Source organism: Protopterus annectens, chromosome 12.part0 (genome assembly GCF_019279795.1).
Source record: "Protopterus annectens isolate FY-2018-M chromosome 12.part0, PAN1.0, whole genome shotgun sequence".
In the NCBI taxonomy this organism is placed as follows: Eukaryota; Metazoa; Chordata; order Ceratodontiformes; family Protopteridae; genus Protopterus; species Protopterus annectens.
Genome location: NC_056746.1, coordinates 815,920,053 through 815,946,255, shown reverse-complemented (window position 1 = coordinate 815,946,255; position 26,203 = coordinate 815,920,053). Strand labels below are relative to the sequence as shown.

The following is a 26,203-nucleotide window of genomic DNA, read 5'->3' as shown; positions in this document are numbered from 1 at the left end:
AGCTTGATTTAAACACTAATTACTTAATCATTTTAATAAATCAAATAACTTAATAATCTAATAAAGGCCACTACAATTTGAATTGTCAAGAGCAACAAATGGTGTACGGAGTGGAAAAAATACACCAAAGAAAACCAGAATCACCACTCCAAGTAGCCAAGAGCCAGACTTGATGGTACTAAATAAAAATGTTTAATTCCACAACAAAAAGACTCAGTAGTAACACAGTCAGTCAAGCGCTTTCGTCATCCAAGACTTCTTCAGAACTGTGTAATACATCATTACCACTCCTTAAATAAGTAGTCCCCCCATTTAATACACTACTTAAACTATAAAAACATACACCCTAAAATCTAACTCATTCTAAAACAGCAGTACATAATAAATAAAACTTTGAATTAGTACAAAGTGTTTGACAAGTATGGTGTATAATAACACCAACACTATAACTTAGTAGCCCTATACTTCGATTCTGGCTTAATACAAATGTGATCATTAATACCAGGGGCTACAGTGGCATTCAAACAAATTTGTCATCGCATTTCAGCCCTATCCAGTTTGTTGGTCCAATCACCCCCTCTAGTGTCCATGCCTACCACCTCCAAAATACCAAAATGAAAAAAAAATGGTCAGGATTGAGGTTAATATGCCTGAAAAGTGCATTGTTGTCATCCCTTTTCCTAATACTATATAGGTGTTCGTAAATTATTCTCCGGAACCTCCTTTCCATTTTACCTATATAGAAATTGTGACAACCCTGGCATACAGCAATATAGACTACACCGTTGGTGTTACAAGATCCTGTGGCTTACCTAACTTCAAAGTCATTGGAACCTAAGCATACAGTACGGCATGAGATAATGTATTTACAATAATCACATGCCTCACATTTGGTAGTTCCCTTAATATTCTTGTTCTTACTCCAAATAGAGTGTTCTAACAAGTTTTTCAAATTTCTATTAGTCCTATAGGAGAAGGTAGGTACCTCACCTAAAACAGCCATCAGTTCTTGGTTCACTTTAAATAAAACCCAGTTTTTCTTTATTATCTCTCTAATAAGGTTCGAAGTTTCCCCAAAGGTCAAAACCATAGAATAAGAGAAGTCATTATTTTGTTGGTGAGTGACTTCAACCTACTTATTCTGGCTAACCCCAAGTAGAGGTTTGTACCTATTACCCCATTCACTTATTACTTGCTCACTAATGGTAACCACAGAATCCAACGGGTACCCCCTGGCTACAAACATTTTAATCAGTTTGTCCATTTCCAACTTAACTGTATCAAAGTCAGAGCACATTCTGGCTATACACACCATCTGACCTTTCACTATGTTCCTTTTCACAAAGTACTAGTTCAAAGTTTTATTTATTATGTACTGCTGTTTTAGAATGAGTTAGGTTTTAGGGTGTATGTTTTTAAAGTTTAAGTAGTGTGTTAAATGGGGGGGGGACTACTTATTTAAGGAGTGGTAATGATGTATTACACAGTTCTGAAGAAGTCTTGGATGACGAAAGTGCTTGACTGACTGTGTTACTACTGAGTCTTTTTGTTGTGGAATTAAACATTTTTATTTAGTACCATCGAGTCTGGTTCTTGGCTACTTGGAGTGGTGATTCTGGTTTTCTTTGGTACAATTTGAATTGTATTATTCACATCCCAGATAAATAATTTGTTAACCAGAATTCTGTGGTTAGTCCTTTCAAAGACCTTACTGAAGTCTTTCGATCTAACAGCTGTACTAAGAGTATAATCCCTGGCTAGAGTCACATGGTTAAAGAAATTCAACCCCTTGCACAAGGACCATGGTTCAAGAAAAGCATTTTGCAGCCTGTGGGTCTAGAGCAATGTGTGGTTCCTAATTTGTCCTAGAGGCCTCAGAGCAGTTTAGAAATATAACGAGACTTAATGCAGTACACTTAAACCACATCGGTTTAGTCAGGATGTTTTGTGTGAACTTGAGCTTACAGAAGTCTGACTTACAGAATACATAATACAAGCACTGACACTGCCCCTGCACCCAAGATCATACCAATTTGGAGAAAATAGAAAAACACCATATAGTGAGAGGTGCAGAGGGTGGAGCCTCCATGCAAAAACACATCTGCACTTAAAGAGTCCTAATTATAATATAATCATCTGCCAAGTAGCACTGTAATTGTCTTTGGCAGTCTGTTTGCTTTGTAAGTTGTCAAGTCAGTGTAGACCAAAACATTAATATATACATTTTTGGCATTAGTAAACATGTTTTTGTTACTGAAAAATCTGTATGCATCTGTTCTGTAACTGAAGTTTCATAACTAGAAAGCTATATCCACTACAGCTCTCAAAATACCCGACTACAGAAAAAAATGTCTCTACTTTACATACAGATGACCAACTTCTAGTTTACTGTAACCATGCTCAAAGATATGTCAGTCAAATTCTAGATAAGTAATTGCATGCCTTATAACCTTAGAAGTGGTACTAGGCAAACTATTTGGCCTACATATTAAAATCAGTGTCCTGTCCCTTTTTTCTGTTTTACTTTTCCTTATAATATGAGTGATGGCTACTAAAGGCTTTCCAGACGTATGACAAAAGCACCATCATGACACATATAACAGGCTCTAGCAGACTAACTAACCATTTTAAAAACTCCTTCATCTCATATAGTGCTTTGGCATTATAAGGCCAAGTCTGGTCCCCCTAAACATAACTACATCCTTCAGAAGTGATAGTGAGTCTAATGGTAGGTACCTAGTTTTTATAATATGTTGGAATATTTCTGGGCACCCCAGCCTCCATAACATGCTACTTATGTACTCTAAATTCAACTTGGAGTAATGCTGGAGAAAGACAAAGAGTTCATTTTCCAGAAAATAGTAAAACAAAACAAAATATTAGCCTCTTTCTCCAGTACTGTGCGAGCACGGAGGTCGATTAAGAATTAGTGGTATGTGGAGGATGCTTGCAATTCTGCAAAATATATCTGAATATATGCTGTTTGCAAATAAAATGGTTAAACATCGTCAGTTTATTCTGTTTTTAGTAGTGCAGTTTTCAGGATTTTCTGTTTCAGAATATAATGCTTCCGGATTTTCTGTTCCAGTATTATGTGATTCAGAATTTCAAAGACATTACCTCTACCAAGCATTAATGTATGCATCATAAAAAAGTTCAGGTCATTACTAATTAAGGGGTTAAAAAAAAGATAGACACAAATTTTTTTTCAGTTTGCATCATTTGTGATTTTGTTTAAAACCTGCAATCCACTTAGATGTTTTTAAAGTACTTTTCACCAATAGATTCATGCCTATCAGTTATATTCAGAATGAATTTCAACAAAGCTTTCTAAGCAAATATAGCTGTGTGGTATATGCCACGGGTGTATATTATGAATCTGAAATGCCCATCTGCAACCTTTGCAAAATTACTGGAATAGGTGATAACATCTAAGCCAAACTGTTGTAGACCTATAAAGCTACAACTCTAATTCAGGGTAAGTACCACTCGGATCTGCATAATGGAAACATGAGCTTTCCAACCACATTGCTTGTCACATATCTTACTTTCCATATGTAGCCTTCCCCTATGACTAAAGTTATGAAGTACACAGCACAATGACTGAGGCATAATGACATTTCAGTCTGGACTATAGTATATTGCTGGACACATTTCTGCTGGGCTAAGACAAGAAGCTTGGCTGATGAGAAAAGGAATCAAGGTTTGTCCGCAGCAGACCAAGGTTCACATGTGCCAACTGCTGGGGAACATGTAAATATGGAATACAGGTTGAGCACTAATAATATGTCAGACTCTTAGCCTAGCAAGGGGTTGATGTTCATTCAATGTCAATAGGGCAATAATTCATAAGAAGTAATAAATACCTGGTGAGTGTTTTTAAGTGCCCTAAAATCACAGGAAAAGGGTGATATGTGGTCTTGTGATCACATCAGTGATATGAGCTGTGGGGGGTCAGAATAAACACGTGTTAAAAGTCTCAGCAATCACAGATATGTAATAAACGAGCCAGAAACCAGATATACATAACTGGGAATGTATTTGGTAATAAATAGCTAGTTTTTGTTGCATAGAAAAAAACATTAGGAATGCATTGGGGGAGTATGACATTTTTATTGATGTGTTATTATTTACCATGACTTTCTCAGAATGTAGAATTCATGAGAATGAACCATCACTAGACTGGAACCAGTAATCTAAAGAATTGCAAGAGACAGGAAATTCTAAATGAAGTATGGTATTTTATTTATTTATGTATGTATGCATGTATGTATGCATGTACTTACATATTTATTGAGTGAGTGATACAAAAAAATGCTTCTAAAAAGATAAACGGCCATCATGGGAGTGGGGAAGACATTTTACCACTGAAGGCATAACACTGAATACCACAATAATTTTTTTTTTTTTTGGGGGGGGGGGGGTTGATAATAGTCCTTTCTAATCCTGCACGAGCATGCTTTTTCAGCATGTTTTTTCATCATACGATAAGTCTTTAAGTATAGAATACATCTCACTGCAAGCACAGTGTTGATGCTGGTCATATGTGTATTAATGTTCAAGTGCTAAGTTTATTATAACACCATACACATTTTTGTAAACATTGTTACTCAGAAGTTTACACTGATATATAGACTGCATAGACAGATATAGTGTACCAGTTCTGTTAGTTTCATATATGTAACCAGTTGTATAACATACTGCCCTGCATTTTGACTTGTGACTCATTTATAGAAATAGAATAAATAATTACACAAAATTAAGCATTTTAAAGTGCTTGTATTGACAGCAACTTCTGTCTATTTTTTTCTTACAATATATACTAAGAATATAATAAAGCATTAAGTGCTGATTACTCTGTAAACTGTAAGCACTAGTATTACCATTAAAGCCCGTTTTGGTGAGACTAGTCTTTGGGTGTGGAAAGGCCTTCTTATTTGGAAATACATTTTGTCCAGTGGGTAAACCAGGATGAGGAAGGAACGGAGGGCCTGGAGGTCCCTTTTGGCCTGATGGATGCGCCAGTATACCTGGGAGACTAGTTGGTCCTTCTTGGCATGTACTTCCAGAAAATCCAGGACAGCATCTCCATTCCAGCTCTGTAACAGTTTTATATCCAATTCTGTACTTGGGTCTGTAAAATGTCTGATGCCTTCAAAATAAACAAACAAAAACAGTTTTATCAATATGCTTTTCAGGTTGTTCAGCTTGAATTCCTTTTGATTTGAATTTTCTTAGTTAGATGTGACATTTTTTTATATACATTTTGCAGAGCTTACTTTTGCCTGTTTCTTAACAACTCTGTCTAAAAAATTAAAAAAATGAAAAATAAAACAGCATCTGTGCAAGTTATAATGCTATATATTTATCTTGTGGTTTCTAGGCTAGGGTTCACATACTTTTTGGAGAGAAAACTGTTTTACAGGCTATACATTCCAATTCAGCAATATATTCACAGTGCTGCAAACCAATAATATGTGATGAACTGGTACTATACTGTATAGTAATCCACTGCCACTAGTTTATATATTATGGACAAAATTTTGTTGCTGCCAAATAATATTGAAGATGTGCTTTGCCTTAGCAACATTCTGTAAATGCATACTGCTTCCTCAGAAAACAGTTATCATATGCCACACTCAAATAAGCTTTATACTAGCCAACTGCAGGGCAGAGCTACAGTCACCAACAATCATTGTCTTCCTAAGCTCCTTCCTACCTTGTTCCTAGTCCAATGCCTTTCTATCTAACAGTAGTAACTGAAAGTTGTCCAAATTTGTTTTGGACTCACATGCAAAAGCATATAGACACACACACACACACACACACACACACACACACACACACACACACACACACACACACACACACACACACACACACACACACACACACACACACATACACACACACACACAGATATTTTCCAGGAAGGGGTTAATGACATCTCTTCAATATCAACACCCTCCTTTCCTGACTTTATGGTAACCAACTACCAGCCTGCCTAATCTGGTACACAAAGAACATAATTACTGTTTTCCTGTAAAATGACACAACCTTTAGATATATGTATGACTTTAGTGGCTTTAAACAGTCATTCCTCAAAGGCAGATGCCAACAGTTGAGGTATGACATGGTTTACATATACTAATAAAGTACCAGCCAGAATCTTTTGAATTTAAATTAATAAAAAACAGTTTACCTGAACCAAATGCATTTAAGCAATATACTTTTTTCAAGTTAAACATAGACACATACATACACTTGCCCAATTAAATACAAAGTAGCTGGATTTTGACAGATGGTGCACAATTCAAAATAAGGCAGAGACTCCTCAACCGCTGATTCTCTCTCTCTGTCTCTCTGTCTCTATCTCTCTCTCTCTCTCTCTCTCTCTCTCTCTCTCCTGCTGCTGCATTGGCTCCAGGCTCCACATTTTCTGTCTGACTTTACTTTTGAATGCAGAGTTTCCTATTTCCACACCCACATAAATTATTGTCTTGGTGGAATTGGGGCTGAGAGTCCAATACGTAAATTCATCCTTTGTCCTGAAATAACATTTGAAGAAATACTGAGGTTTATATAGTGCAAATATATGCACATTTGAAAGGATATTTTTGTCAGAACAGCTCCGCTGCTTTTCCGATGAAAGTAATTACATATTTTGTGTAGTTCACCATTTTTGAATTGTAGATATTTTATATTATGGACGATTTACTGAAAGCAACAACTGCTGTTCTTATGGAAAAAAATAGATTTAACTCATCTTAATGCAGCTTTTCTAAATGTTTTACTGAAAGACAACCATAAGCTTTCATTAGTCTGTCACAGAAGGAAAAATAATGTATGTAGATAGGCATAAGCTTTGAGGATCTGAGTAAGCCTCTATAATAAAGGGGTCCATATTATAAGATTGACATTTGAAAACATCGAACAACATATGGTAGACACCATATGGTTAATGTCTTCAAACATCAACCTTATAAAAAGACAAAAAAAGAAAAGAAAAAAGTACCCTAACGGGTTTAAGAAGGGGCCAAGTCCCCCTGCACCCCCCACACCCCCTGCTACTTAAATATACCAACTCCGAGACCGCACTACATTGCAGTAAATGGAAATCTCCGCTTATGAAGATTTCCATTTACACGCTCGAGATTCTGAACATTCGATATTCTCATGTTGCCAATGTCAGGATAGTGAAAGGTTTGTAGCATTTAGTATGAAAAGTGTAATGTGCTACCAAAGAAAGAGTGAGACACAAGTATTTCAATTTATCATAGAGAATAAATCATATTACTTTATTGTAAAATAACCAACATTGCATGTTTTTGGAATCAAATGTAGCAGTAAGGTACTGCAGTTTATACATGCATGAAAATCAAGTGTGGTGAGGATGCTGGGTGCACGGTGCACCTATCTTCATGGTACTGGTCAAGTTACTTCCTCTATTACTGGATAAACCACTCTCAAGTATTACTGTATTACAGTTCCTTTCAACTATTTGTTCAACAAAAGCATACAACATTGTATTGTATCTGAATAGATATGTTCTTTTCTACTTGTATATACCTGTGCTAATTTATTGTAAATATTGATACTGTTGTACTAATGCTACTGCACATTTCTAATGTTTTGTTTACCTACTTGTGTTACTTTTATCTGTGTTAAGGTGCCCTGATTCATTTTGTACTTGTACCCTGTGAATGAAAACAAGCCGCGGTGGTGCACCAGTAGCATTGTCGCCTCACAGCAAGAGGTTCTCCAGTTCTGTTCTCGGCTGGAGTGCCTTCTGTGTGGAGTCTGCATGTCCTCCCCGCAGTCGAGTGGTGTTCAAAAGACATGCGTGAATGGCATGCCTTCATTGAAGGTTGGGTGTTGAGCTGGCACCTCGGCACCATAAAAATCTACTGCTAATCATTAGCGGACTGGAGTTCCACTGTGGCGACCCCTAATCAGGAAAAGCCGAAAGAAGAACAACAACCCTGTGAATGAAAATGGTCAGTAGACCATCTCACTCATACTGTGATCAACTTGTAAATAAAATAAATAAATGGGTGATGTTCACAGATTCTTTTTGAATGTTTTAAGGTTACACCAGAAGTTTATCAAAAAATAAATATAGAAAGTAGAAAAAATAAGGCAGTGTCAGCAGTTTCATTGCATAAATAAGTACTTACATTAATTATGTGAGTGGATGTTAAGTTACAATTTTGAGACACCTTATGATAAGGGAGAAAGTACTCAGTACTTTGCCTGAGGAAATGATAATCTAACAGACTGGGAGGGAATCAGAAATGGGCATAAAGGGCACAACTGCACAGGAGTTACATACTCTGTATTACCTGTGGGTATAGGGGAACAAGTGAAGAAAATCTATACTCCCACAGCAGGTTCCTTATGCAAAGGTAAAACCACTGTTTCTACTACATATCAATGTCTTGGAGTACATACTAAGGATTTAGAGTCTAATGTTTGCAGTGTAACCATGTAAGATGCATGGCCTAAAAGTCCATAGTGATAAGCTGGAGAACAAAAGGCATATGAGGGAGCTGACAGCACCAAAGCAGTGGCAGGCTGCCTTCAGATTTTAACTGTTCCAGATTACAACAAGGGCTTGTACCCTATCCTGCTAGAGGATAAAGAAACAATTCCTAAGATGAATACTGCACCAAGCATAAACATTGTTAGATCTTCAACTGTTGTAGATGGGCATTACTCTGGCCAGAGTTTATACAGACTGGTAAGGAAGGTACGGAGAGACAAGCAGGTGGTAATATCCAATGGTATCTCAGCAGATGTTCTGATAGGTAATGACTTCACTGACACAATACCCTGTATAGAATGTAATTACATGCAGCCAAGCATGAAGACAATCACACGGGCAAGTATAGAGTAGGAAATCTAGCTAGTGCATACAGCTCCACAAGAAGCTGGTGATGTGGCTACTTCAAGAAAAGTGGTGAACAAAAGCAAAAGGCCTGAGTTTGAGACACAGGTCTGAAAATGTATTGACTCTCCTCTGTAAGGACTTACTTCATAGGAAGAGATGGTTGGCACCAAAAAGAATGAATCAGAGTCAAAATTACCAAGAAATACTAATCTTTCATTGGAAAGAGAACTGGAAAAGATCACAAAGAGAATGCTGAGATAGGCAAAGCTTTCACCTATCTTCATCCATACCATGGTGGAATCAGCAAAGCATCCTCCTGAGCAGAAGTCTTTATATTGTGGTATGTAGGAACTGTAATGAGAATGGACTCTTGAAAGAGGTCTAGACAGAACAATGATATAGCAGCCAGAAGTCCCGAGAGTGTTCTGTAAGGCCCTTCTGACCATAGCCAGTGCTACTCTTCTTTCACATTATTTAGACATAATGACAGAAGGAGGATTGTCAGACATCTTACTGTCCAGGCATTGCAATAGATGTGACAGTGTCATGCAAGATATGTGATCATTATCAGATGTTTGGCAAACCATAAGATAATAGAAGCAAATGTCAAGTGAAAGGAAACACCTGACACATAGAAATAAAATCCAAACAGACTTTAATAAGTCCAAATCACAAGGTCACAAAGCTTTCAGACTTGCATCCTTCTTCAGTGTGAAAAGAAAGAGATTTTTCAGATTCATTTAAATACTATCAGTATAAAATCACATGACACAGCTCATTAAACTAGAAATTTCATCTTAAAAATATAGCCTTAAAAATCTAGAGTATCAATGTATAGCATAAAGAATACATAATATAACATAAAAAATACAAAATACATATCAGATAAAAAAAATCCAAAAATTCATTCTAGATATTTTCTTATACCCTTTGTTTTTTTTTTAATAAAGGTTTAAAACTTATATTAGCATTAACTGCAGGTTTAACAACTGCCTGAAGAAGTGTTATCCATTCATACTTGCTCATCTCTAGAGCATTATTAATATCACCACCTCTAATCTTTGGATATATAACACCTCCTGATGTCTGATTTACACTCAATAATTATATCCTTCAGCCTACGTGTGGACTTACCTACATAAAATGCAATACATTCTACATAGGTAGCAAGGTAGACATTGTTGCTAGTATTGCATGTAGCTGATGCTTTAAAGACATATTTTGTCCTGGTTAGGAGGTGTAAAATTCATTATCAGACAGTATATCAGAACAACATGAGCAGTTATGGCATGGGAGATAATGCCAAGTCTGATTTGGTGTCTGTTACTGAGAAACCATTCCGGGGGGGGGGGGGGGTAGGTATGCATATTGTGAGATTCTGAGCCTTATAAGCACATCAGTTATAAAGCATTGTAGGGGATGCTACAAGACATCTTGAAGTGTTGGAGTTCTCATTTGTTGAGACAAAAAAGCTGGTAAATGCTTTGTTAAAAACTTTCCTCGGCTGATTTTTCCCTGGAGAATATTGATGGACAGAGGGTCTAACTTTAGGTCAGACCTGCTGACTTGCTTGGGGAAGTACTGTAGAGTAATGCAGTTAAAGCATACCCCCTGCTCTTCACAAAGAAATGGTTTGGCGGAGAGGTTTAGCTCTATTCATATGACCATACTGAAAGCATTTGCAGAGCCCTTTAAGTGGTAGTAGGACAAATACCTGATATATCTCCCTGTTATACTGCCATAAAATCTACATTTTGTAAAATTATTTTATGGTCACAGGATGAGAGGGGGTCCTTGACTTAATTCATAATGACTGTGAGAGCAAATATATTCCTCACAAGCAATAGAAGGCAATGGACAGAGACACACATTCTACCATGTTGATATGATGAAGTTCAACCAAGACAGATGGAGCAAGTATGTACTGTATGCAAGGCATTACAAAAGGAAATGGAAATAACAAATGGAAAGTGAACTGGTTGGAACTCTCTTCCATGATGATCAAGGTGATGCCTTTGTGGGGAAGTAGTATTGTCACTGCAACTATCCCCTATACAGGTTCAAGAAATTTGATAAATGCTATGATAGTCTGATGACTTGTTCCTCCTAAGCCAGGGAATAACCATCTAGTAGAGCACCTTGTGGACAGAGGAACCCAATGGCCACTGAAAGAAAATTCCATAAAAGGTACCACAGCAAGTCAAGAAATCCAGTGAAAAAGAGCTGCTACGGTTGGTACATCTTGTGAGTCTGGAGGTAATTCATGTAACCAACATTCCTTACATCTAACTAGTCCTTTTGGGGCCAAAAAGGATGAGAGTAGTGGGCATTCTGTAGACTACAGGCAATTAAACATTCCCACAGAAGTAGATACGCACTGCATGTCCAGGGCAGGTGAAGCTTTAAAGCAGTAGAATGACCTGACTGAAGATTGCTGGCAGGTACCCTTGGGCAACTGCAGCAAAAAAGCTAGTTTTTATCATTCTACATAGGGTGTATAAATTCATCGAAATTAAATTCTGCATGAAAAATGCCCAAACAACAGTTCCAAGACTGCTTTAATGCATCCTTGAAGAAGGTGATGGAGCCTATGTTGCCTGGGTTAAATAAGCTAGTGCAGTCTTTAGTTAATTCTGTTAGTACAACATACAACATGCCAGGGAGGGACTGAGCAGATTGAAAAGGGCTAGGTTGACTGTTAAGGCAAAAAATATTTCAGGATGGAATGGCAGAAGTAACGTATCTTGATCATCAGATGGATAGTAGTAAACGTTGTCAAAAAGCCTGGTAAAATGAATGCTATCCAGGTATAGCCTGCTTTTATTAGCAAAAAGTAGGTAATGGTATTCCTGGAAACAATGGGGTATTACATAAAGTCTGTTCATCACTATAGTACTATAGCTAGTAATCTTAAGACCCTCCAGGCTAAAACTCCAGTAAGGGCTTAATATGGATCATCCACACCATACTTTTAAATTTTCGATATTGGAGGTAATTACACCAGATATTAGGGGTGGACCATGGGCATTAATATTAGAAAAACAAGAAGCCCCATGGCAATTAAGGATGAACTCCCTACAATGGCCAGGATTGAATGGTAGTTTTTTAAAATTAAAAGCTCTGGAAAGATGCATTTTATATAGAAATATTTTATATGTTTTATATTTAATATTAAATAGGATGTTTTAGATTATTTTATTGTATTGTATTTATTTATGAGATATAGTATATTCATTCATTTAGGTATATTGAATTAGTTATGTAAATAAGGGGGGGCATGTTTTAGGATTGATTATATGCTATTCAAGTATTTAAATGAAGTGGATTTTATTACTTAAATTACTTTGACGAAGTTCCTGACTGAGCAGGGATGAAAGCTTGTGTGGACTTGTGTGTGGAATAAATCTTTGTGCTTTAAATCTACCTGGTGACATTATATAACTTTCTCTACTTACATCAGCTGTTCTCCAGCTCTGTGTGTGCCGTTTTTGCTGACTAGTGTTAATTATAGTCAGGAGGTTATAGTGTAGATTGATGAGTTAAAACATGGACTGGGGCATCTACTTAGTTCATTTCAAACAAAGCCATATCATAAACAGTATTCCTTAATCGTAGACTCCAATAAAGGGAAGAATCAAATGCAGCCACATTGTAGGCATTTGTGGGAATAGTTTGGGCTCTTCAAAATTATTGACCCTACCCGTACGGTAGAAGATTCACAGCTGGGTACATAGATCCATTGGACAAAAATGGAAAGCTTCTTACATGCAGTTTGGAATTATAGTCCTAGAATATCATATTGGAGTGGTGTCAGTAATAGAAGCGCGGATGTCTGTCAAGATTGGGAAATGGGAAGAGTAACATAAAATGCATCTGTGCCCCAAGCTCTAGTTCTTGATGCTGTCCCAAGAGCACTTGCCTGAGTCTAAAACAATGGAGTAAGTATTACTGACTGTGCAAGGTTGAAACTGTCTTTCAGGAAAACAAAGAACAAGCTACATTAAGCTGAATTAATTGTTATATTTTCCTCATAAAAGCTGTGATACTGTGATTGTTACTTTCAGAAAATATGTAGTATATTAAATGTATCAAATGTTACAAAGTGAACTGATCTGTGCAAAACATTTGTTGCTAAAATGCAGAAGACCAGCTTAAAGATGAAAATGGTTTAAATGCACATGTATGCTCGGTGCCTAAACCTCAGCACTCCTGGAAATGTCATTACGGGTCTGAGGATGCATTGCCTTATTTCAAGTCTAGTGTCCCCCATTAAGTGGCTGTGGAAAAGAAACATTAAACTTTACATTTCAAATTCAGGCTCAAATGGAAATACAGAACCTAAGACTCCTTTAATCAGATAGCAACTCTTAGATAAGCAGCAGTTCCTGGGTTTGAACTGTGCACAGTGGACTGCAGCCCTCGTTCAGAAGTTCAAGCCTGCAAATAGTTGCTTGTGACACTGAGCTACTGTTGTGTGGACTTGGCAGTCAAATATAGACAGAATTCAGTAAAATCTATAACTAAAGATTTCTGGTCCTGGTAGTGGCATGCCCAGATTAATATTATTGGATATAGTTTCTGCATATGTAAAGTGTCTCTTAAAACTCATTTGTATTGCTTTGTGCAAGTATACTCGTGCCTGTATACTTAATTTTACAAAATATATTGCTTGCTTTCATTTTTATTAGTGTGATTTGGTTTGGGTAGTTTTATTAATATAAACGCATGTAAGTAGACCTGGTTGCATTTCACCTGCTAACCTCTGTCCTTTGAAGAATGACTGGTTAAAGTGGTTATTTTTATGCAAACATTTAATATTGTTTTCTTTAAGAGTAAATAATAATTGTGTTCTTAATGTGCCCGAGTAATCTGGCTGGAGACAGCATGTATCAGGGAAGGGGTGTTCATACTGGCGAGATATAATTAACTCCTCCATGAAGCACTGTGTGTGTGTGTGTGTGTGTGTGTGTGTGTGTGTGTGTGTGTGTGTGTGTGTGTGTGTGTGTGTGTGTGTGTGTGTGTGTGTGTGTGTGTGTGTGTGTGTTCATAAGAGAAACATGGACATGTATCCATTCATCTTGGTAGGATACCACTGGAAGAAGCCGATGATTTTAATGCTGCTCTGCACTGCAACTGGTCAGTATACAATTTATGTTAGTGTGGCAGATATAGGACATAACCAAGAAAGCAGTACATATTTATCATAAAATCTTAAGGCTGACCATCTGTGCATACTGTTTAGCATCAGAAGTGTGTTATAAAAGTCTCGTCTCTACTCATCATATATACATTTGTAACAGCAGAGTCAGATTTAGATGCTCATTCTTCACAAATTCCAAGCCAATAAGAATCTCCCACACAATTCTACTGAGCTGTATTTTTATATACATTGCATTTCTTTAAGTGAATCAATTTATTTATTATTTGTCATTATTGATATTTGTTAGTTGAGAAAGTCCACCGGGTCAGAAACCTATTTTTAGTCGAGGCCTGGGGAGAAAAGCTCCAACAAAAATGACATAAAAATAAAGATACAGAGGAAATTTGTAACAAAAAACTCACCAAATTGACATACAAATGAACATACAGAGAAAATTTTTAGCAAAGAAAACACATTAAATCAGTTAATTAGTACAGCATCCTAAAGATGGCAATTGTTTAATCTACTAATGCATCCTTCTAATTTAATCCACATCAGGGCAAGCCAGTCAGTGTTGTGTGAGTCTTGGCTCTAGATGACTGTCACTGTTAAAGTGACACACTAACTCCATGTGTAAAAATGGGAAAAAGGGCACTGTGGATGGACAGACGGAAGCATTCTTGTAATTTAATGCATAATTTAAGTTCTTGTACTGACAACTTCTGCATTTTTTATTAATGTGTTACTTAATAGAATCAGCTTTACATTTATCAGTGAACTGCACCAGTACACACTGGAAATTATAGCAATGTGAAACTAAGAAGACATCATGTAAAACAATAAAGATGCAGCACTCGGATGTCCACACTGCCAGAATCAGTACTCATACTTTATAGCCCTTAATTATGCCTTGATATCCTGTCCATGGAAATATCTGACAGGGCAGGGGCATGCTTTCAGCAGACTCCCATGCCACCAAAAATGTTGAAGCAAGAGCGAAAACACGCCTCTTAGTTTTTAAATACCGGGACTGAATAGAAAAAAGCAGTGCCCCTTGCAGCTTTCATTGATTTAAGAGTAATAAAGCCATCAGTTGCAGAAACTGAGGGACAAGCATGATGTATGTTCTGACTCACCCAGATCCTTCTGGACTAGTTGAAATTCTTATTTATGTTGCCTGGGGAATGTTACAGTTCATCTTTTCAAAGGATAGTTGTCCTGGGTGCAAGCTGCTAGGGGCATGTTCAGCACTGACTAGGAGAGCCAGTCATTCCTTGCAAACAGTATGGACGACCATATAAGCAGCTATAGTTTAGCAAAATTGTTTGAAACAGTTTAGCAAACAGCTATTATGTAGATATATAACAGTTGTTTGCCTAGTTTCAAGACCCTTTTTTAAACATAAATGTCAGTCATTCAACTCTCAACCTCTTAGAGGAAAAAATCTGGAGAAAGCCTAAAATGATGGGGGACAAATAGGAGCAGATTTAAATATTGCTCTTACAAATTTAGAAAGTTGATAGAATAATAGGTTTTGCATTAGCATGAATTTTCTGAAGGATGTGGAGTCTTAATCTCAAATATTTGTCATTATTTAATGACTTCAATCCTCAGCTATTTGCCAGAAAGGTACAGATTTTAGGAGGAACACACCAAAAACATGAAGCAAAAATCTGGGTATTCTGCAAAAATCTGTACAGTTGAGGTATGCAGTCATTGAACTACAGTAAGGAATTTCTATAGTTCTTTTCTAAAGCAAAGTTGCCAAATGAAGTCACTGCCAAGGATGCTAAATAAGTTTGCTCCCATTCTACTAAAGGTTAGCAAGCACATGACCTTTGCTTGTCTATATATTTGCATCATCAGTAAAACAACATGTGCGAGGATGGCATGCATTTTTAGAGGAGGAGTAGCCTAATAAGGAAGGTAAAAGTGGTAACCACATTCTGATCAGCACTGAACGCATTGAAAGTTCCTGGACTCAAGATCCATCAACAGCATCAGCTCCTTTTATGTATTAAAGTTCCTAATGGAAAAAAACTGACCGTTGATGCTATATTGTGTAGATGTACTCCCAGCTACTCTAAGAAAACATCAAGAAATATGGAATTAAGGTACAGTTTAACTAAGCTTTCTGTCATACTAAATGGATGAAGAGTTATAGAATTAGATTTCATGACTTGATCTAGTAGGAAAGCCGTGGTGGTACAGCAGTTGCGTTGTTGCCTCACAGCAAGAGGTTCTCCTGTTCGATTCTCAGCTAGTGTGAGGGGAGTGCCTTCTGTGTGGAGTCTGCATGTCCTCCCTGTGGTCGAATGGCCTCTGAAAGACATGCGTAAATGGGCGTGCCTTTGTTGAAGGTTGGGAGTCGGGCTGGCAACTCAGCACCATAAAAACCAACTGCCAAGCATTAGCAGACCGAAGTTCCTCTGTGGTGACACCTTACCGGGAAACGCTGAAAAGACAAACAACTTGATCTAGTAGGAAGAGTAAAATGGAAATAAACATAAACAGTTACAGCTGTTGATTGCAGTGGACTTCAATATGGAGACTAATGATAGTGAACAAGAAAACTTGTTAAATCTTGTCAAAGAATGGCCATGAAAGGGTAATTGGGAAATTCTCTGGGCACAACTACCTTAAGGATAATTTTTGGCAGTGAAATAAGTAATTTAAGCTTGCAATTTACTTGTTATATACCACAGGCTAGACAGCAATAGACAAAGATGGAGGAGGCAATGAATTAAGACACAATTAAAGAGCTACAGAAAGAAAATACGGAATTAAAAGAAACATTAGTTTGCACTGTTAGAAACAGGAATAATATCAATGGGAAACAATTTATATGGAATACAGGACCTGCAGGAAAAATATTCAAATTATTAGAGTGCCAGAAAAAGGGGAAGTCTGGGACTATTTACATTATGTGCAAACAGAGTTGTTAAAATGAACTGTCTTACACACTACTCAATTAAGGGCAAGAGAGATCAGAGATCATTTGCACTGGATGCCACAGGGAACAAGACATGAAACACATGCACTATGTTTTTGCTGTGGAGGGAAAGGTACCTGTGTAAATTAAAGAAAAGTGACCATTCGTTGATAATGACCATTGTCCACACATAAGTAAAGAAAGAATGCAGTTTTGCTGCAGTGAAGGAGTGCAGAATAAGATTAGATTGCATTATTCAGCGATATTTTGGATCTTTTTACCAAACAGAGGTAAGAGTTTTACTGAGAACCAGCTGTAACAAAGATTCATGCTCAATGGACCCAGGTAATTACAGACAGTTAAGCCTCACTAGCCTCATCAGTAAGGCTATGGAAGGATCATTATGGTATTTAATAAATAAGGCCATAGTTAACTTACAAAATCTAGACTCAAACCAGATTGGATTTATCAAGAGTATATCCTGCCTACTTCACCTGGTCATCTTCTACAAGCAGTGTGCTGAAGCAATGGATGAGATAAAATCACGACACACAACATATCTAGACCGCAGAAAAGGCATGGCTATAGGTGATCACTGCACTGATGGTGGTGTGGCTTAAGTTTCAGAATTTAATGTCCAGGTGAGGTTTCACTGCAATGTATGGTATTTTGTGAGCTGGCAGTACACTTTTCAGGATATTTACACCCTTTTCTTTACTGACCATGGAGTTGCTATATATAATTTTGGGAGCTATGGGGGTCCAGAGGGGTTTGACTACTTTCTAAAAAAGATTTTTTCTGTGTGTTTTTTTAAGTTCTTTGGTTCAGCATTTTTGATATTTAATTTTTGATAAACAGTGAGCTGAAAAAAATGAATGCTGATAATTCATACATAACCCTCACAAAGGCATTTGAAACATCTCACACTCAGGTGTTGTAGATAAACTTTTGCAGCCAAATGTAAATCCCTATGTAACTCATTGGACAAGAAACTTGTTCACAAACAGAACACAGGAAATTAGGGTCGGTGTCTCTACCTCCTCCAAAAGACCTGTCACTATCAGTTTACCCCAGGGATCAGTCATTGGGCCAGTCTTCTTGGCATTAACTGTTTAAGGGGGGTCAAAGCAAATGTAACAGGTTTGTGGCTGACAAAGTTTGCAGATAACTGTAAACTTAGTGCCATCATAAACTCCCCAGTGGTCACCAAAATCCTCCAAGAGGGCCTTTCCCAAACAAATAGCTGCAGTCAAAACCCTAGACTAAAACTAAGTGCCAAGCAAAGCTGTAACCCGACATGCTGTATAATCAGACTGTACTGGCAAAAGTCTGTAATGTAAAGTGAATGTCTTAGTTTTCTATGTAAAAAAACATGTACACTTGGGTGAAATAAACTCAAAAATGTAATTTGCATAATTGAATCTTACAAATTCTATGCACATATCCAATCTGTGGTAAAGAAACAAATGGTGTCTGTTAATGAATACAAACTGATTTTTAAAAAATGTCAAGCTGCAGTAACATGTTCTGCAGGAATGGTTACACAGATATTTACTTGAATGGTATGGAATGAATGTAGCAACTTCAAATTTGAACAGTTTCAGTAGTCATGTTATGAAAAAAAGAATATTTACATATTTGTTATGACTCAAACCCTGGATATTTGCTTTATAAGAGACGCTTCTGGAAAATGAAGAACATAAAAAACTAGGATTATGTTACCATTTTCCAGACAGTGTTACTTATACTTGGGGATTTATTAATAGATGCTCTTGCCTGGTATGTGGGGTTTAAGGGTTTCTTTTGTGCATCTATTTTGAGAGTGTACAGTATGTATTTCCCACTGGGATTAGACAAATGGTGCTTAAGGAAACACTGATGATTACTTTAGAATTCTAGGGACAGATGCAATATATATATATATATATATATATATATATATATATATATATATATATATGGGTCTACTTCATTTCACCTAACTTCCAATTCACTGACTCCCAATTGACTGAGACCCAATGACTGAAATTTCATTTGACTGACACTTCATTTCACTGACAGTTCATTTGACTGACAAGTATTATTAGCAAGAAAATGGAATATGCCCCCTTCCCCACTGTAGTGCGACCCTGGAGTTAGAATATATAGTTGGGGGTGTGAAAAGCCCCCACTTACTTTTCTTTTACTAAGCAATATTATATCAAAACTTAACAATATCATATGAAATGAAGTGGGGGCTGTGCCCCCCAAACCCCCTGATGTGGGGGGCTGTGCCCCCCACACCCCCCAACTATATATTCTAACTCCAGGGTCGCACTACAGTGGGGAAGGGGGCATATTCCATTTTCTTGCTAATAATACTTGTCAGTCAAATGAACTGTCAGTGAAATGAAGTGTCAGTCAAATGAAATTTCAGTGAAACGGGGTCAGTGAAATGAAAGTCAGTGAATTGGAAGTTAGGTGAAATGAAGTAGACCCATATATATATATATATATATATATATATATATATATATATATATATATATATATATCCCACAATATCCAACATGAAACAATGATACTAGGAGACCTATATATAGACTGGCAACTTATAAACAGCAACAGCCCATCTGATTTTCTAAACCTATTAGTTTTTACACAGTTAATTACATCACTTACTGGAGTCCACAAAAGTACTGGTAGGCAATTGACCTTAGACTGTTTTCTTACTAATAGACCCAACAACATTAGGACAGTCAGTAGCTTTGCAGATAGCAAAAGTGACCATCTACCCACTTACACATTCAGAAGTTACACTATCCAAGATAAATATATAATTTGAAAACAAGTTCTTAACTGTAAAAGCGTTGACAAAAACACTTAAAAAAAAATCTTAAAATAATATAATTGGAAAATACTAAAATCTACCTGCTGTCATGCACTTCATAACATTGCCCCTGTACATACTGAAATGGTCAAATCAAACCTTGTGCCATGGTAAGCAAAGGAAACTAAGAAATTAATGCTGCAGCATGCCAAAGTCTGTAAAGAGTAGCACAAACATAGAACACAAAATACATTTCAACTTCCCAGGCAGCGAAGGAATAGGGCAAAATACTGAATATAACATGACAAGCAAATCTATTTTAACATCCTCTAAAATAAACATGAAAACAACCCAAATCCCCTCTGGATATCTATAAACAAACTTTTACATTCAGGCCAAACTACCCCCCCCCCCCTAGTATCTAACAATACTACTGATTCAATTCCCAGGCAGTTTAGCAACTATTTTATACAGACAATAATGTCCCTTACAAACATTAATACCTTTTCTACCCTCTTAGTACTTACAGCCTCTGCTAAATATCCTCACCTATTTGACTTCAACACAGTACCTCTCTCTACTACTTAAAAATGGCTGCAAATTCAATATCTTTTTAGATCTATATATTGATAAGCAAAGCAAAGCAAAGTAACTTTATTGTAATTCAACCATACCCAAATACAGCTGAATGAAATTACGTTCCTCCAAGCTCATGTGCAAATAGCATAACAGCAGAACACAGCTACATATAACAGTAAACAGCAATAACACAACAATGTTGAAAAAGCCAACCGAAGATCAGAAGCCATAAACATACACAATACATTTGCTGCAATCACCATGCATCTCCATCAACATTATATAAACAGTCCTTTCATCTGACCATCCTCTTGTCACCAATAACCATCCATCCACCACTATCTGCAGTCCCGATCACCCTAGCATCATCCAGTCCAACAGTTTTCCTTTCGACCCTCTTCCAACCATACTCTTTCAACCACCTTTAACTACAGGCCCAACTGGCCACACCATCACCAGAATCCACCAAGTCCTTCCTTTCTGCTGACCCCACTGACCCACACAGAACACCATGTCTCCTTCTACTTTTCCATCACTCAAGCCCACCATCACATTCAAGGAATCCATTTCCAAACAAAGCGAAATTCCATTTCCTGCACTCTGCATCAGCTAGGATCACCATTGCAGGCCCAACTTCCACCACTCCACACTATTTTATCAGAAACAACAGGCAATAACAGACACTAATTCACATTACAACACCACCAACATTATCACTGTGATGTCTACTCACTTGATAACAAAAGTGGACTCACCACATAAAAAGATTCATATGGCACAACATGAAAACAAAAAGTGCATATCGGGAGCCAGAGAGGCTGCTGCCGTACAAGGCACCACAATCTTCCTACATCTAGATAGAGCTACATGTAAAAATATATATTCCTTCCAGCTGCAAAAATCCTTTATTATACCTTTGCACAAAGGTGGCCCATCTACAGAGTTTAATAACTACAGGACCACTGCAGTCCTCACTCCCCCATAACAAAAAATAAAAAACTTGTAAAATGTATTTATGCACAGTTTCAACATCACCTAAATTCAAAGACTCTTCCCTATGAAATGTAGAATGGTATCAGACCCCCGCCACAGTACAACCACCACCCTTCTTCACTTCACATGTACTATGAACCACCACAGGAACAACAGTAAAGTATTGTCAACCATGTTCCTATATTTATCTAAAGTTTTTTTCACTATACCACACCAGCCTTTACTCACTGAACTCTCTTCTATTGGTCTCTCTCAGTCCTCCATTACATAACCTCTTAGTTGTCTATCCTGGAAGGCAACAAGCAGTCAAATGGCAACAAGACCTCTACTACTATCTCCTAGTTACAATAGGTGTCCCTCAGGGCTCTATATAAGGACTCCCTCTCTTCAATATTTTTATAAACAAGCTTTACACTGCCATAAATCAATGAAATATAGTACAATTTGCAGATCATTCAGATTTAATACACACTACCCCCACAGCATCCTAACTCTAAGAAATCACTGTAGTTTCTTTCTCTTTTATCAAAATCTGGCTTAAAACATTCAAACCTATTCCTCAATCACAATAAAACAAAAGTGATGCTCTTCACCCCAAAATACTATCTCAATTAAAATCAATCATTCTTGGCAAAATAAAATTGAGGTAGTACCATACACAAAATTACTGAACATTGTAATATATAGCAATCTTAGATTTGATCAACATATTCTTTAAACAATTAAAAAAACCCTCCAGCAATTTGGCTACCTTTACAGGGCCAAACAGTAGCTTAAAAACATAGTAAGAAAAGCCTAGCCTCATCCTAATTGCACCCAACCTTCTCATATGGCTCATCTATCCTTATGATTTATTTATTTGACATTTGTTTACCAGGGTGGTTCGACTGGGTCTACAAAACCCATGTATTTTTTAGATGATTTTTTTAAAGAGGCTTTATAGTGGTTAGGCCAGGCATAGACCTGGCAGCTAGAGGTAGTGAATTCCATAGTTTAGCGAAAGAATATGAATACAGAGAGTGAACTGTTTTTTTTTTTTTGTGGGTTTTGAGATAGCTAAGAGAGTTTTGTCTTCTGATCGTAGGGAACTAGTTGGTGTGTAAGGTGTGAATAAGTTGGCCAGTGTAGGGCAGGCAGTAGGCTTGAAAATAAGGTTGTGCAAAGTGGATAGCTGAATAGCAAGCTGGTTGGGAAGTTTAAGCCTATTGTATTCTTATAGCACTTCATAGTGATGTCTGCGATATTTAGAGTTTGTGGTTAACTTAGATACTTTGTTGTAGCACTTTTCCATCTTGCTTAGGGTAGAAGTTTGCAAATTAGTTAGGATAGGGGCACCATAAAGAAAGGAGGGAAGTACAAAGGTTTTTGCTATGGAAACATTGGTTGCTGTAGTTAAAAAATGTTTGTTTCTATATAAGAGACCCAGTTTTTGGTGAGTTTTTATAGCTTTGGAGATGCACTATATAGTAGTTCAGTGGCTAAAAAATGGAACTCTGTCCCTACTAGCATTCAAAACACATCATCCAAAGCCTCCTTTAAAGACCTCATCAGGCAACATCTCAAGCAAATTTGGCAGTGGCTAGTGAAAGCGGATAATATATACATAGTAAATCTAGAGCACTTGATAGTAGTTTTCAATCTTACTCACAAACACTGGCTAATCTACAATGTATGTACTGTACCTGTGTACTATGTATGTATTCTACCTATGTTCCAAATTTCAGCTGTACATCACAAATCTATTAATTACCCTTATTTTTGAAATTGATATTTTTTTGTTTGTTCTCTCCACTGTAACTGTTTATGTGCCGCATACCACTGTAAAAACATGTCTCTTGTAATTTGTGTGTATACTGATCATGTCTAAATAACTAAATGTGTCTGTAATTTTTCTATGTGGAGCTTTTCTCCCCAGGCCTCTGCTGAAAAAGGGCCTTTTCGGCTCTGTCAGACACCCCTGGTTAACAAATGTAAAATAAAAAAATAAATAAATAAAAAAATATTTTGCTGTATATGGTTGTCAAAGGAATTTTATTGTCAATGATTACTCCTAGAAATTTGGTTTCCTGCTCTATTTCTATGACAGTGTTGTCAGATGCAAAGATATTGAAATGATTGGTGAGAGGGGAATGTGTTTTTAGGGTGGAAGAGTACTAATTCAGTCTTCTTTGGATTAAGAAAGAGTTGGGCTTTTTTTAGCCAGGATTTGACTGCAGTAAAGGACTGTTGAATTTTTGAAAGCAGTTCTAGTAGTGATTGAGCTGTACAGATTATGGTCGAATCATCAGCATATTAAATGAGTGTTCCAGGGTGGGAGGAAGTGTGAAGGTTGTTAGTGAAAATGTTGAAGGGTAGGGGTCCTTGGATGGAGCCTTGAGGAACTCCAGCAGGGTTGTGGAGAAAGGGTGAAAGTTTGTTGGACCATTTCACTGCTTGTTTATGATCCTTGAGGTAGCTCTGAAACCATTTTACTGTGTTAATGTGAGTAGTCTGCGTTAGCAGAATGTTCAGTACTAGGGGGTGAGAGACCATGTCAAAGGCCTTAGCGAGGTCAGGGAATACTGAGGCTGTATAGCATCCTGCATCTTTGGCCTTGTTCACAGTGTCTGTAATGGATAATAGGGTTGTAGCTGTGCTGCGGCTGGGTCAGAAACCATGTTGGGTTTGGGTTAAAGATTATTTTGCAATAGGTACTGCATTATCAGCTGATGGATACCTCTCTTGAGAATTCTGGATATGGGTGACAAGATGGATAATGGACAGAAATTGGTTAGTTCAATAGAGCTGCCTCCTTTGTGGATGGGAGTGTTGTGAGATTGTTTCCATATGGCTGGTACTGGATCTAGTTATAAGGATATTGATTGGGTAGGTGATTGAGTTAACAGCTAGATTGAGGTAGTGTGGTGGAAAATTATCAGCTGAGGCAGAGCAGGGTTTTCGTTTTTGGAGCAGTTTCTTTATGGTTTTTGTGGGTGTGGGCAGAAATGAGAATGGAGTTTGTATGATATTTTGTTGAGTAGTGGGGTTATTAATGATAGGATTAGAGGTAGTAGATGGCATAGGATTGGTGCCTAAATAGGTCGAAGGGTGGGGGTCCAGTGTTAGAGGTGTTAGTCAGTAGGTCTGCTATTGATTTTATGAAGTGCCTGTTAAATTTTTCTGCTGTTTGTGATGGAGGGGTATCAAGTGATGGGGTGTGATCTCTTTTTGTCCCAGGGTTAAGTAGAAAAGATATGGAGCCCCTAAAATTTTGGGGGGTTGGTTTTATGCTGGAGTTGAAGCTGGGAATAGTATGATTGCTTATCATTGTTGATTAATTTTGTCACTTTGCTATGTAGTGTTTTGAAGTTTTGGTTATTGCAAAATTTGGAGGAATTATTTATGAGTCTTTTACATTGGGCTGTAGCCGTGTTTCAGTAAGGGCTTGTATGTCATGTTTATTTTGATCAATCCAGGCATGCAGTGGGGATATTTTATTACATATACTTCTAACATTCAGTGTTAGTATGTTTAAATCTTTGGGGTTACTTTTGGGATTAGGAATAAAGGGTGGTTTTGGGTTAGGATGTATATCTCCACTTTTAAGTAGATAGGTGATGAGGAATGAGTACCATGGAAGAAGATTTTTATATATGGGTGATGGTACTGGTGTCAAGTGTGGTTTCAAATCTAAGTTCTGCACTAAAATCCAGACTAAGCAACAGGTAAAATGGATAGAGCTTAAATACCATTAACATACATTTCGCTAGTTATGGCATGCAAGCTGATAATATTACCTTGAAAAATACCCTGTATTAAAAAAAAAAAAAAACACTACTGCCATATAATCCCAGAAGAGACCTCCATTCTGGTGATAAATTTCTACTTAGTAGTAGTAAAGCAAATATTTCATCAAGGGACTCTCTACACCTCTGCTGCATCTCAAAACTCTAGAACATCTTACCTACATGAGAAAAATGACAAATAAACCCCCAAGCCATTAAATCCAACTCAAACAATGCCTTACTTAGTCCTAGTTATACTCATGTCCATCACCAAATTGAGAACTCTAGTGAAAGAACAAACGTCTTGTGACCTATTGCTAACTTTTTCTCTCCTGTATTTGAATCATTACACCCCTAATAACTTTCTTTCATTAGAATCAATAAAGCCCTCTTTACCCTCCTCTTAAACGCTACTTCTTATCTTTTTGTTACTTAAAGACTTTAACACTACTTCTCATATTTTGCTTTTTCTTACTGCCTCCATCCACTGCTCTACCCCTCTCATGTATTCTGAGCAATCACATAGATAGAACTAATCTTATACCCTGCTGTCTAACTCATATGCTATTACTACTATTCTCTTATATAATTTCTTTCTACATAATTTTATAACTTAATATTCTTCATTATATCTTTTCCAAATGTTTATCTGTTGAAAAGTAAGACCTCTAAACTTCTTTACAATAATATTTTGTTTGTAAAGTAGAAATCCATTTATTTTAGGCACATATTTAGAGCTACCAAAACTTTATAGACTTATACTTATTGATGTAAACACTTTACTGTATATACCAGTCTTGTAACTATGTTTTTTTTTTCTGAAAAATGCAATTGTTGTTTTTATGAGAACAGTCTAAAGTTCACTTGTTAGTATAAATGCACTGTGATGAAGCTTTTCTCGCTGAGCCTCCACTGAAAATGGATTCTGCCCAGCTGGACTTTCCCAGTCAGCAAAGGCAAATAGATAAATAAATACATTTTGGGCCCCTTTTCCCTGCTGTTTTTGGCATTGTCCAGATTTCTTGAGCTTAGAAGTTGAGAGGTATGCTTGCAGCTACATTACCAGGCTACTAGGACAGGACATAGCTCTGTCACT

At 37.1% G+C, this 26,203-nt stretch overlaps 1 protein-coding gene across 1 annotated transcript in view; it reads right to left on the bottom strand.

The window, feature by feature from the left end:
* EMILIN3 (elastin microfibril interfacer 3) overlaps nt 1-26,203 on the bottom strand; it is an 834,354-nt gene that overhangs the window by 593,478 nt on the left and 214,673 nt on the right. The window contains exon 3 of the mRNA XM_044089858.1: nt 4,884-5,152. Coding sequence (XP_043945793.1) covers nt 4,884-5,152 — 269 coding nt within the window. The remainder of the gene's footprint in view (nt 1-4,883; nt 5,153-26,203) is intronic.